The sequence below is a fragment of the Lampetra fluviatilis genome, chromosome 3 (assembly GCF_964198595.1).
Source record: "Lampetra fluviatilis chromosome 3, kcLamFluv1.1, whole genome shotgun sequence".
NCBI lineage: Eukaryota > Metazoa > Chordata > Hyperoartia > Petromyzontiformes > Petromyzontidae > Lampetra > Lampetra fluviatilis.
This window is the reverse complement of record NC_136277.1, coordinates 32,363,464-32,378,130: the sequence shown is the minus strand read 5'-3', so window position 1 is coordinate 32,378,130 and position 14,667 is coordinate 32,363,464. Positions and strand designations below refer to the sequence as shown.

At 43.1% G+C, this 14,667-nt stretch overlaps 1 protein-coding gene across 2 annotated transcripts; it reads right to left on the bottom strand.

The window, feature by feature from the left end:
• Nucleotides 1–7,452: 7,452 nt before the first annotated feature.
• LOC144931022 (ubiquitin-conjugating enzyme E2 Q2-like) lies at nt 7,453–14,413 on the bottom strand. Of its 2 annotated transcripts, none has more exons than XM_078854893.1 (13): nt 14,041–14,413; nt 12,835–12,939; nt 12,539–12,643; nt 11,995–12,048; nt 10,533–10,673; nt 10,097–10,181; nt 9,928–9,988; nt 9,485–9,575; nt 9,295–9,353; nt 8,959–9,007; nt 8,604–8,699; nt 8,387–8,453; nt 7,453–8,279 (listed from the first exon to the last, which is right to left on the bottom strand). In XM_078854893.1, exons 1-13 carry the CDS (start codon nt 14,407–14,409, stop codon nt 8,248–8,250), a joined length of 1,314 nt encoding a protein of 437 aa, XP_078711019.1. In that variant the 5' UTR covers nt 14,410–14,413; the 3' UTR covers nt 7,453–8,247. The 2 variants fall into 2 exon arrangements, with proteins under 2 accessions (XP_078711019.1, XP_078711018.1); XM_078854892.1 differs by having other exon boundaries at nt 8,387–8,471; nt 14,041–14,412.
• Between the last annotated feature and the right edge of the window lie 254 nt (nt 14,414–14,667).

Here is a 14,667-nt window from a genome sequence, read left to right as displayed (position 1 = left end):
GTTCATGTAATTTTCACCGCCATGTTTGTACATTTTGGTGGCTTAATTAGCCGCAAGGTAACGTTCACATATAATTAGCATAATTGGACAACATCCATTCGTACACACGTGGTCGATGCCTATAATTTGTTATCCTTAATTATTGATATTGCCGAATCAATGCCATCCTTCCACCCCCTGGTGATCGGTTGTTTTTTTTTCTACCATAAACTTTTCAGACGGCTCCATCTGTTGTTAATAGCTTATATTGCAGTTTGACGCGATGCGGTATTTCATCGTCGCTGTTAATCATCTCTTTCACGATGTTACATCGCAGATATTAAAAGCACGTCTGCCAAGTGGTGTGTTTACATTTGGGTAATTGCAGAGTTAAATTTTAAAGGAAATTACGCATGCGTAGCGTGCGTTTCAGCTACAAAATGTGTAACCCGCTCACGTTAGTTTCAAGGTGCATTGAGGGAACAAACATATAGTGTGTTTTTGTCGACTCGTGGCTATGAATAGTTACGACTGGTATGCAGTGACGGTATTATTTATAGCAAAGTTAGACTGAGAATATTCCTGGTGTTGCAGTATGAATGTAGTGAACAAATCTTGGTTGTGCAAACAGATTTCTATCACACGTTTATGAAAAATGTACTTTGAACTTATTGCACGTGCAAAAATGTGTTCACGTGCTCTTCAGCAATTGGTGATGTGCAAAAGACAAGACAAGTATTATTAAACAAGAGCACTGCATTGTTAAAATCTGTCGCCCGTGTGGAAATTAGTGTTCCTTTATTCGGATGTGAGATTTTTTTTCCAAAATAAAGCTCCCGAATTATTTTGTTGTAGCTTCTACAAGTGATATTTTCAATGCCAATAATTAAACCCATTGAAGTGTTTTTTCTTTCTCTTTTTTTTGTTACGAGATCACTAATGACATAGTCGGTGTTAATTTTAACTCTGTAGCCCATACCCCAGCATGTATGTAGCCAGTCACGTGTTCAGTGTGTGTGGCTTGTGCTTCACAAGTGGCAGCTGTCTTACTGTTCGGACGTGTCCAATTTTAGACCCAAGTCATTTCGTGTAGCTCGCGAACCCAATGCAGCTTTGTGCAGTTTGCAAACCGAGTTATTGACAAATGTACTGAATGTAGGCAGCTGTGTGTGGCGTCAACTTCTTGTTGGTTGCTTGAAGATCAACTAAAATCACCCAAACGGACGTTCGGTTAGACCTTAGCGGTGGTGTATAGAAGTACAGCCCGCAGCTTTTATGTGGCGAGCCTGAAAACTCGGCTGAACTTTTGCGACTCTGCGGCTATCTTGGAAGTCGTCGCCGGGTTCCCGACTGTAGACTGACTTTAGAGGCCTGCGCAAGGTACACGACGATTGTTATGAACGAGACGGATGTGACGCCCAGCGTGCGGAGTGAGTGGCTCCTCGGTGTGAAGGTGCATGCGGTCGTCATCGGAGTGGACTCCTATATTCCTCTCACGGAAATCCGAAACAAGGTAAACGAGCGAATGCATGTCACGTGTGCTTAGAAGTCTTGATGCGTTTTTTTGGGTTGCAACGCATTTTGATCGGCGTGATGACTGACATTTGGCTCCACACGATTGGAGCTTTGGATATCCATGCTGAAACACGCGGCACAGCCCAAAAATACATCGGAGAGCTGGACACTTACGCTTGCTAAATTGCAGGGCCATGATGGTAACCGCTAGGGAGGCCTTCATCCGACAGTGGATTGATCATGATTGATGGTGATGTACTTGTGCTGCTAATCCTGCTGCGTTGTGTCGAGACGACTGTGCAACTGCAACTTAATGTGCCATTTAGCATGGAATTACAAAACACGTCTTGTATTTGGTAGCAGAATTATTGTATTCACAGTGGGTCAGTATAAGTGCATTATTTATCAACACGCACAACCAAGTTTTCCGTGTATTATATTTAAATAAATTGTGCACTTGGGCCAAAAAAAACATACAACAGATTGTGTTTTGTTTCTTAAAAGTTTGCTGGCGATGCCAAGTTCGTTACTTTGTGCCGGACACTGCAGTTACTGCACGTTGATGAACTTTACTCTGCAGGTTTTATTCAAGTCTTCAGCACGCATTTATCAAAAATGTACACAGATGAATCTGAAGGTATGTGCGGGAAATTTCAATTTTCAAACAATGCAGTTCTGACTTTGGTCAGTGGAAAAATGTTTACGGGGTGGTCCATTTTTCTTTAAACGTATATACAGTCCTATAATCTGTATCTTGCAGTTAATGTTTAAAAAAATATATCTCCTCCCCCCCCCCATTTAGAGTATAATTACCTGTCCTAGCCTGCATTTTAAGCACTTGCAGAGACTCGGAGTGGTTGAGTTCAATGCCAAGACCTGTCGGATGATCAGTAAGGTATGTCGTACCTGCACCGCCGGTGACATTAACCTGCACTGTGCACATGCACAACGCCCATCTGTTTGTCCGATGAAGGTTATTGCTGTAATTGCAACAGATGTTCAATTTGCCCCTGCAGTTGGAGGCTGAGGTTCTCATCCGCTCATTCAGAGACCACAATGTCATCACATCAATGGCATCTCGACTGCAGCTGCAGCAACAGCAGGATCAGACCCACTCTGGAGCGCCAGCTGTAGACCTGCGTGTGAAGGCAGCTCGCTCCACACGACCGCCAGACAGCCTGGGAAGTGGCCAGCTGCTACCTGGAAGTGTTGGATTGCGAGATGATGTGCTGAGAAGTAATGCATTTTGTTACTCCTTTAAGCCACTGCTGGATGAATGCCTGCCCACAATGTCAGTCAAAAGGGGTGGAGGGTTAACCATACCACACCATGGTGGTCAATGCAGGTTGTTGAAGGTGGGTGGGGGGGGGTGATCACGGAACGAGTTCAGTTGTTGCCCGCCTTTGATAGGCATGGCTGGGAATTAGAATTGTGTCACTGGGTCGAATGTTCGTAAGTAGAAGAGTCCGTGTCCTGGATAAACATGACTGGTGGCAGGATACGAGAACACCACCTCAAGTGGAAATATCCTGATTGCTCTTTATTGAACGATAAGCCAACCACCGATGACATTCCATCAGACGGCGTTCATCAATTGGCAACACTCTACCTGTTCCTGCGAGTTAACCCTGTTTGGGATTTGAACTAATAAATTCAAGAACAAGTCTTCTGTTCATAACCCCTTTTTTGAAGCTTTATATGTTAGGGGTTTAAGGTTGGAATCGGAGTGTTTGTTATTGGTTGCAAAACTGACCTACATGTTATGCGATGCCCATACCATAATTCGTTTTAATGTTGAGCACCATATTTTTATTTATTCTGCCTCAAGACATATGTACGCTTGTGCTGTGCACATAATTAAAATCAAGGAAACCTCCAGTGCCATTTGAACATAATGAAAATACATTCATATGCGGACCAAGATTACATAGACTTACGATAATTAATAACGGGCAGATGTTTTGATGTGTTGTTACTTCGAAGCAGTGGGCAGTGTTTTCCGTACACGTGACTGATTAATCCTGTTTTGTTTGCAGCACCGGCACCAGCAGCTGCAACTGCTGTAACCAGTTCGACATTCAAGTACTGCTCACCTTCCCTGAACCTTACACTGCCGTTGCAGCGCTGTGGAGACGACGGGGTACAACACGGCACCTTTGTTGCGAAGTGAGTTCGATATCAGTGGTAGAAGATCGCGCGAAATGCGAACACCACAGTAAGGCGATTTGAATTATCCACAACGGAGATGAAACTTCTTATGTTGTTGTTGTTTGACTTGCATCCCACTGGGATTTTTGCACACAGCGTTGGTGTACGGTGTTTTTTCTGCAATATTTTGCTGTCTTTTCTTGGATTTTCTGTTTGCACTTAGTCACATATTCACTTTAAGATGTTTTTTTGTTCATGTTTTTTTTTTGTTTGTTGCGGTTGCACCCGATTCAAGAGCCGAATGGCTCACAGGGCTATACCTAATAAATAAACTTGAACTTGAACATTTGAAAAGGACATCCCTGCAAGGCTAATGCCTAAATAATGGGCACGATGCACTTGCATAGCGAGAACATGAAACGAGCTGTGGGGTTTTCCCATACATTTAAACCAAATAAATATAATAGGCAGGGCTATACAGGACACACAAAGGGGCTGGAGTTCGATTCCCGGACACGGCTAATATTAGTGGGGTGTGATGTGTTGTAACTGGCACGCCCTTCACTCACCCATCCTGACCAGAATACCTACGATCATCACCCAGGAATGTCTGTCCTTAACGCTCGTGACGTCCCTCCACATCAAACAGCCCCCTAATCAATAATCATGAACAGGTGACGTCCTCCAAATGAACACCCCACCCCCCTTCAAAATAATTATCGGGTGACGTCACTCCACATGGGGGGACGGGGCGCCTCCTCCCCCCTCCTCGGCGTCAACTCACAGCCCTCACTACAAAGGAAGAACCCTCACGTCACGCGATCTCCGTAACGCTGTTGAGACATCAAAGTAAAAAGGTCGTCGTGATGAACAAGGGATTATAACCTTAAAATGAAATTGGTCTGTGTCACCGCGCTCTTATGAATTGCACACGTATTGATGCAATGAATATATCACGTCGCGGTCTGCTTTTCGCTTGCAAGTTTCAGATTTACTGCAACACACCCGTCCTTGAACGGGCAAAAGGCTCGTGAGTAGTTCAGGAGAGTCGAGCAACCTCCACCACCGACAAGGTGGTGGAGGTGGATTTGCAGGCTGTACATTACATTATACATACATAGAACTGGGTGCAGTAATTTACTATGAAGCCAAAACATGTCTAATTAGCTTGCTTTGCTTTTACATTTTTACGGATTTTTTTCATCACACAGGTTCTACATTTCAGGTTCAGACTCGACGTGCATCAGCTGCGACGACTGTGGCACATTATTCTCTCCGGCGGCGTTTGCCACTCATGGGCATGACAAACAAGGCAGGTCCCTTACGACCAAAGCAGGGGTTCTGAAACTCGCCACCGATCACCCCACCACAGAGCAGCGGCAAATGTGGCTCCGTTTCCAGCTTCAGAGGAAACGTCCGACCTCGTGCTCCCCCATCGGAGGACTTCCCGCAGAAGGTTTTCTTCCCATGAAATGCATGTCGATGGATTTGTCGGGGGATGCCGTGGAGGGCTCGCCTTGCAAGATCTCGCGGCCCTGCTCGCCACCTGTCAGCAGCCAGGGAAGCGCACATGACACGGCGCTGGAGAGAGGCCAGGGTCCGTTGGGTACCCATGTTGCTCGCAATCGATCAATCAGAAATAAGTTATTGTGCGACTTTGGATTAGAGGTGGTTAAACACCATCTCTTGAAAGAAATACAACCTGAACCGGTCACCGATTCACCTTCAAGTTCATTTACAGCTAATAGCATATTTAACGAAGAGGCCAATTGCACAGAAAAAAGCAATTCTCGTGAAAAATTTGTTCCAAGTTGGAAGGAGGACGTGAGGGACCAGAGGACTGCAGTAATTTCAGATTTGCAATTACCCGACAGTTACAGTAAGGGCTGGATGTGTCCCAGCAAAAGTGCAATGTTGCCAAAAAGATGTGCGAGCATTGGCAACCTAGCCGAATTTTACCCTACAGAAAATCACGGGAATGCTATATTTGTGGACACTCAATTTTCACACCTTGGTAAGCAACCGCACGCCAAGTGTAATTCTAGCTTCAGCTCCAAGCTTGCAGCCAGCTCCAGGCCCTGTTTGGTTAAGAGTGCCAACACTGTGGTCAAAGGTGGCATTCAACTTCACAGGAAAGGGTCAGCAGAGTGCTCTGTCAATGCGGACACTTATCGTGGAGAACTCGGCCAGGTAAACCGTGAAACCGGCGAGTCTAAACACGTCATGGCAGGCATCTCTCACTACACTGGAGAAAAAAACGTAGAAATACCCACTCCAGACAAACATGTAAATGAACACGAAGAGCAAAGTGCCACCACAGCCCATACGGCCACTTCCTGTAAAGTGGGTCTGGGAGAATTCAACACCACCAATGCAACAGTGTTGTCCAGGACTTCAGGGAGGTGCCGCACGGAGGGCGGTACAGATGTCACGGACGGTAAGATCATTTGAACGCCAATTTAATCGGTGTTATGAGGCTGCTTTTTTTTTTAAAACGCTTAAGATTACATTGCATGCATATTACCAAGTGTCCACATTATACTTTAAAGAGTACATTGGAAATGCACGTTTAAATATAATGCCCATTGCTTTCAGATCCCATCAATTTGCTGAAGGCTGCACATACTATGCTAGGAATAGCAATAACCCAGCTGCAGGAAGGCAAGTATCATTTTTACTTTGCACCATTTCACATACAGTAAACACACCTCTTGCTCACACTATCTTGAGACCAGTTTACCCCGTCCACAAAGCAAACCAAGGTGTTGGACCACAGCAATCGATGTGCCAGTAAACATTCCATGCTATATTTTGTGCTGCCAATAATTTTTTTTTTACAAGGGGGCTACGGTTGCATTTTGTTTTTAGCTTACTGTTTGTGCATACAGCCAAAGAATGGAAAACTCTGTACGAGAAGGAACGGTGGCTGCGTACCCAAGCAGAAAAGAGGGAGGTAAAGATGACTGAAGATGTAGACACTGCCCATGAAATCCATTAACCCATTCATTAATAAACACTACACCAGCGTCTGTAACCCTTATTTTCTCTGCCATGCAACATGTAACCCAACAAGGTTAACATTTAAATCTAGCACTTGACATGTTATTGCTGTAATCTGGGTACATTTGCATATTTATTAAAAGGCTCAAATCTTTACAGTACTGGTTTTATCATTTTTATGTATGCAGTTGTTATATATTAACAGTAGTATGACTGGTCGATAACATTTTAAAGATGTTCGGTAACTGTGTAAATTTGTGTGCGATTTTTTTTTTACAAGTCTATAGGTATAGACAACCACGGCAAAAAAATGGATATTGTTTTTTTTATCATGTCAAAACTCACAAGTGATGTTACATTAACCACGTGCAGCTTCAACGTGTCTGTAATTTTACAACTAAAACAGAGGGAATATGCCAATAAAGAATAGGCTTAAAGACATGTTTTGAGTCCATTTTTCATGCACCCAAACCTACAATGCCCATCCCTCATTCAATTACACCATCTTCTCATGTACGTAAAGGGTAGTTTCCGTTGCCGCTAACGCAACTATCCTCGACTTTACATGCCTGGGTCCAAGGATATCATACAACACAACGTTCAAAGTTGAACCCATTTTACTGTCGGGTAAATAGACTGTAACAGAATTCACATTTTAGCACAATTATATTTTGCAGTACTTTTACCAGAATCCTGCAGTTTAAACAGCTTCAACATCAGTATAAAGAATGCAAAGTCATACAATGAACCCTGAAAAGTTAAACTTCCATTTGCTTTACATAATGCTTATAATGAAAACAGAAGCTGATAAAAGTTGGCTATTTTATTTAATTTGTACAATTACACCGTCTCCAGCAGGTTACACAAGCCCTAATGGGTGACATTGGAAGTGTACTTTATTTTGCTTGGACAGTGGTGCATTCGGATATAATCGCATTAAGTTAAAATGAAATTGTGTGTTTACTTGACCTTTATTTCTATTGTGCAGCAATACGCAAACGAGGGAGTTCACAGCCAAATGTAAACACTCACAATGCACTTTCCAATGGCAAATGATTTTAAATGGGGAGAAGACAATTTTCTGCAAGGACTTAGTAAGTGCATGAGCAGCCCATTTCCGATTACTGTGGTCAACAGCTTTATCCTGCACTTACCATTGTTACGCAGAACTAACAAATTACACCTAAAAAGTTTGAGATGTGTATTCTACAAGCCAAAGAGAACCAAGCAGCACATTCTTTCATCATAATCAAACTATGTCATTGAAAATAACAAGGTCAGGTGTAATAGAAGTTTTTTTTTTATAACGGAACATTTTTCCTCATCACAATCAAGGCTTCTTATTGAAGACGAGGCTTAAACATTGCAGCTTCTTCACGCATCTTGTATACTATTCACCGCAGAAGCAGAGAAGAATCTTCGAGTGAGCATCCAGAAGAGGAAAAGGTTTTCACTTCAGTTTTCTGTGACGAAGCTACTTAACTCATGCCTACATTTTACATGAAGCAATACTTGGAGTGAAAGTGTCCTCAGCAGATTCGGGGAAACCCTAAGGGAACTGTACATGGTCCATTCAATAACAAGGCGGGTGGGGGGCTCCTCAAATTAGCCGTCCTCTTTAGGCGGTGTGAACCATCCTGCAAGGAAAACATTGCATGGCATTGTCAAGAGCCGACAGTGGAGAGACGAAGGGGTGCGTTATTTATTGCGATGGGATTGTGTAAAAATAAAAGTTTAATCCTACCATTTTTTTCGTGAATCTGGACGAGGGATTTGAATGACTGCTGCGCTCTAGCCAAGCTGTATTGGTTCTGTGAAAGAAATCCATTCTGGTTTTTACCCAAAGAAAATGGATTAAAACACATATTACTGGTTGCAAAGTCATGTGCACGCAAATCAACATACACATAGAAAGTTTGAATGTTTGCACTGTAAAAAGCGTGTAAACTAGTGTGGCTTACCGTATTTGCTCCAAACTGAATGCGTGCCTTGCCCTTCACAAGGGTTGCACTGATCTGCATTATGACCGACTCGATGGAATATGCACTGCTCCAACCCTTTCACACCAGGACACAACAATTATAAATAAACTGCACAATTTAAAGTATAGCACATAGCACATTGTCCAAGATGCACCACTGATTCAACAAAGGGTATAATAGTACATTACACAGTTACGTTAACGGTGCATGCAAGAGGTTATCGGGTAAAATACTATTTTTTATTAAACAGTAGAATACTTTAAATCGTGACTATGATTGAAGTCATCTAAATGTGATGTATGGTGTTGCTTGAGTAAATCAACTAAAGTAGTACCTGTTTTGTCAAAAGTTCCATACATATTGCACCTCCCCCAAGAACATATCTGGAGATGGCAAATATTCGATCAAAGGAAATTAAATGTGCAATGCATTTTAACGAAACAGATTGCATGTACAATATGTTAGCCAACTTACACCCTATTGGCAATACATTAAAATTGAAAACGTCAAATGGAGAAATACAAAATGTGATTTGTACAAGAATATTTGTTGTAGGCGATTGTCATGCTGAAAACGTTGTGTTCAGCCTTGGTAGTGGATGTCTATAAAAATGCAGTGAGATTATGGTCAGCTAAATTGTGAAGGATTTTATAAGAGTTGAAAATCTTACCCGCCAGTCAAGATTGGCGACACCACTCTCACAAACGGTGGGTCAAATGGAAAATTATCCTGAAAAACATGACATTCAGTTATTGATCACACTCAAAAGATATTTGTATATAATGATCATGTTAACCCCCAATGAATAATACAGCTTGATCCCAATTATGTGATGCAGCACAGATACACTCAAAACTTACTTTAAATGAAAAATTCATAGAAATGTGACATTTGCCCTCTTTCTCCTTCATCACCTGAAGGTCACTGTGCAAAGCACTGTCTGGGTCAACTCTACACAGGAGTGGGAAGAGCAAAATGGCAGAGTAATTAAACCAGAATCTCTTAGTAGCAATCACCTGTTCACATCTTATCGATCACGAACTTGAAGGTGTATTCGGCATAATTCAATCGAATGCATTTCTGAACTGCCAACTAACCATGGCTCAATGATAGCTGTAATTTGCTACATTCATTTTTGTATTGTGTATGTTTGGCAAATCTTCAATCAACCATCTGTTCCATACCTACATTTATTGACAAGCTGCCAAAGAGAGAGGCCAATACTCTAAAGCATTTTAAATGCTTTTTACAATATTTAACCAAATAATTTCAACGTGAAGGCACAAATAAGAAAAATACTTACTTCAGAATTTTCACATTCCATTCATAGAGACTGTCATTTACAAGGTCAACTGCATAGTTTCCTGTGAAAAGTGCACACAATTGTGTGAACCACAGTATACAAAATATTATTATTTATAAAAAAAATACAAGGTGGATGTGTTATAAAATACTGAGAAATACCAAATTACCTGCTTTGAAGCTTGCAGACCTATAAATATCCCTGAGTTCTTTCATCAGCCTGTCAGTAGCCTGGACAGAGCCAGATACTGTTCCCTGAAAACATTTATAAAAGCGAGGCCATTAGGTATGCACAAAACGTAGTGTTCAACCAACAAACACATTTAAAACATGTCAATAGTACACTTAAACATTTAACCCTAGGATGCAGCCCTCAAATACTCCATGCTGGCTGGGTCAGGAAGACCTGTTAAAGCATTGATATGTTTGCTCACAAAAAATGACCGACTGATCCCTTCATGTAATACGATGTTAAGCATATTGGATAAGGCGAGCCAACAGTCTATCATACACAATACCAAAGACATTTCATGTTTCTTTGACCCAGGGTTGCATCCCAGTGTTAAAGCTGCAATAGTACTGCAATAGTAAAAGCGTAAAACATACATTTAGGTAGTCTCTGCGCTGGTTCTGCCGGATCTTCTCTAAGACTTCCAAATTCTCTTTTTCAATCCCATCCTCGTCAGTCTTTTTCTCTTCTGGCGGCTCATCCTCTTTCATCTCATAGTGGTCCATGTCATCATTGTCCTGTCCAGTCACATGTAACAGAATGCAGACATGAATATGATAACATTTTATACTCTACCCCTTGGACCTTTTATAAAATCAATTGCCAATAACTTAATGGGAAGCAATTCTAAACATTGGCTGAACTGTCTTTAATGGTAATTTTAAGTTTTTATTTAAAACATTTCCTTAAAAAGGCACAGCCACTAAAATATAAACTATGCTCTAAGGAAAATTAACAAGTTGTAATTGAGCAATTGGCACACGTGTTTTGGAAATTGATATAACTGAAATATAAACGAGATTCACATTACAATATACACATCTTGCACTGTCCACCTAGAACATGCAGTTCCAATGACAGTTAATAAAAAATGAATAAATGATAAAGAACATTAGCCAATTTATCTTAGTGTTTTCTAAACACTTCACCTCATGTTAGTCATGCCAGACTGAATCTTGTTCAGCATTATAAGGCGTGAACATTCTTTCATATTTTGCATCACTGTTTGATACTATTGCTAATTTTTACGTATCAGAATATTAATTTAGACTGGAGGAATCCGATGAGCTATGCAGATCTTTCACACATGTCCAGTATGGGTGGGTCAGCAGGTTACATATATTGGCATATACATGTTGAAGCTGCAAAATGTTGTTTAAAATAGAATAATCTACATGCCAATGTGGAGCACTTACAAAATAAGCCTCATCCGTTAGCCATTGCCCCCCTTCTATTAATGTGTCCTTCCCATGACCACTTCTGGTCCATTTTCGAGACTTTAATGAAAAGGGTTATCTTCGTGTCCCTCCCTCCCTCCTGGCTGCGAATATGAACAAACAATTGCTTACTCTTTGGTTCTTTCGGTAAAGTCACGTAGGTATAAAATAAAGTAAATCACGACGTTTCGGGCGCAACACAAGCGTCCATCATCAGGTGGGAAAGAAAGAACCAAAGAGTATGGATTCCTGCAGTAACGAAAGCTTCAAATTAAAACAATTTCTAATTTCATTTCTAACTGCCATGCTAAATGTACTGATCACTCTTATCTGCTCTTTTTGCCTCCCTTTACAATGAGGTCAACTATCATCTTGTAATGGTTTTCCTTCATTAGAAGTTGGTTCCTGTCTTCACAGATATGGTCAACGTCTGCATCTTGATGGCAGAGTGGGATTTCTAAGTCTTTGCAGGAATCGAGCATAGAGCACTTTAGATAGTGGAGTGCAGTTAAGAGTAAGGTCCTAGAACGATAATATAAATACAATTCGCATATACTCTACAAGAAAATTAGCACTAGTGGATTCCATGGCATTATCTGGAAAAGAATTACACTAGTCATACCTCTGCCATATCTTCATCCTCTTCGTCCGAGGTCATGTTTTCATCCGTGGTACTCTAAATCGCAGAAAAAAATATAGATTGTTTATTTAATTTCATGCACCAACTTCAGTTGGATGCTAATATCCATATCTTTAGTCCCGGCTTGGCTCTGGTTTTGGCCACGAACAGCTCGGTTTGAGCTGCTCAGTTCCTTGCGAAGACACATAATCGAGTCCGTCGTGGCTCGGCTCAGCTCATGTATATTATCCTGAATGTGGCTGGGCCTACACCCAGTGCCAACTAAGTACGATTTTGCGTTGGCTCACTTCAGCTGGAGCAAAGCCTGATTTTAGCCGTGACCAAGAGTATGGGCCTTAAGCCTACAAAATTACACAAACTGACATGGCACACACAATTCTTGACATCTGCAGGCATCTACATTGGTAGAAGTGAGGTGTAAATAGTGAAATGCATCTTTATAACAACGTGACATTTTTTGCATTGCCAAGTTGTCTCATTCATGTGTAAGACGAGCGCTAAAGTAAATACACCAATGAAAGCTCACCTGCTCACTGGGGAGAGGCTGATCCAGCATTTCAATGTCGGGATGCTGCGGCAAGCCACACAGCTTGCACAAGTCTGTCAGCAACCGCTTGAGCTGCTGCAAAAGCTGCCAAATCATGTGTACGTAGCGAACACACATTAGTCTCTTACAGAATTGACGTCCGCGTTCGAACTTCCAAACAAAACTGCAGCATACACAACAGTTATTCTTATCGACCCTGAATATTTTATGTTTTGTACTTCATAAAAAAAAATCTGTACTGCATACAACCAAATAAAAATTCCCCACAAACGTACCAAAGTTCTGCTTGAGTTTATGCTGCCGATTTTCTCAAGTACAGCAGCCAAGTGAGGGTCATCTGATTCTGCAAACCATATCGGTGCCGAACTCGGGTAACCTTCCTGTTGACACACAAGTTTGGGATGGGTGAGGACAAGGACGCGTGTTATGCAAGCCGCATTTTATAACGACGCTTACAACCAAATAATACGTTCAAAGGTCTTACGATTCTACATCAGTACACACCCTGACACGCTGTTACTGTATAGCCCACTCTATATGCAAAATTTCCACTTGAACTTGTGTGCGTGGGCGCACACAGTATGCGTTGCGATGACGCTGCTGTTGCAATGCCATTCCAAGCTCGGTTTATGCTGATGGCTTAAATGCAAGTTCGTCATTTGGATGGCGATTGCAAGTCCCGGCAAGCTCAGCAAGTTTGTTTACGCTGCGAGGGGTGAGTTCCAGGGTGTCCCCTACCGCCATACACCCCCCCCGCCCCAACTCGTGTTCAAACCAAGGGGCCGCTGGTCAAACTGGACACGACGGGGTGGTGTTTCACACCAGCAGGCCACGCACAACACCCAGGCGCTCGGCCACTAAAGCTACAGTTACAGTAATAATATTATAAAATGGAAAACGACTGCGGCTGGGCACGGTGACATCACCGAAGAGAGAGCAGTCTGTTCCTGCTGCTGGTTTGGCGTGACGCACTTGTAAAAAAAATATTGGAGGCGATAGCCGCGCTACGAGCCAGTCTCCGTGCTCGGTTGCGTAAAACACGTCAAGTGTCACGGGGAAGTCGAGTTTGACATTCACAGCTGTCAAATAAGCCAGCAAAAACAGTCACCCACTCCCCAAAACAATATGGTGTAACCGACCACTGCCTCCACGTATCAGAACCCCTACACGCGCACACCTATAAAAACACATTCACCGCAGAAATCACAATTGGAATACAAAAAAATAACATAAATACGAACCAAACAATCAACGCCGTCCTAATAATCCCCATTTCAAAGCTCCCTCTCCTCTCACTGTGCATTCACACAGCGGCCTACACCGTCGCGCCGCGCTAGCGGCCTCGACTAGCGAGCGCGGCCGGGCTCGTGCGCTCCTAAGGCGGCGGGAGCGAAGGAGGGGGGGCGAGGGCAGAAGCGAGGCGGGGCGGCGGAGACGTCGTCCGCCCCTCGTCCACCCCTGGCACCGGCGCTCTCCCTCACCGTAATGGTGCAGTGGACGACGAGCGGTGCGGACGCGCCGCTGAGGAAGTGGCACGCGAGTTCGTCGACGCCGCCGCTCACGATCCGAAAGCGCTCGTGGCTCTTGTCGAAGATGGACTCGAGCAGCTTGAGCTCCTGTTTCAGCGATGCCAGAGACATCTTCTGAGCATTTCTGACAACAGATAAGGATAAAATGACGACGAAGAGAGAAAGAGAGAGAGATAGACGATGGGGTTTGTGGTGGTGAGGGTGGGGGGAGAGACGAGGCTGAACGCGGCTTCGCGGAGCCCTCCTCGCTAGGCCTCCTCCTTCATGGGGAAACTTTCCTTTTGTCCAATATGGCGGCGCGGGAGAGAGCAGGCCCGGCATGCACCGCGCGGGTACTTGACGGGGAGCGTGAAGGGGGGGGTGGGGGGAGGGAGAGCGTGGGACTCACTCTCAACACTCACTCACTCTCAACACTCACTAACACTCGCTCACTCTCATTCACATTCACACACTTTCATTCACACTCACTCACTCTCAACACTCACTAACACTCGCTCACTCTCATTCACATTCACACACTTTCATTCACACTCACTCACTCTCACACTCACTAACACTCACTCACTCTCACACTCACTC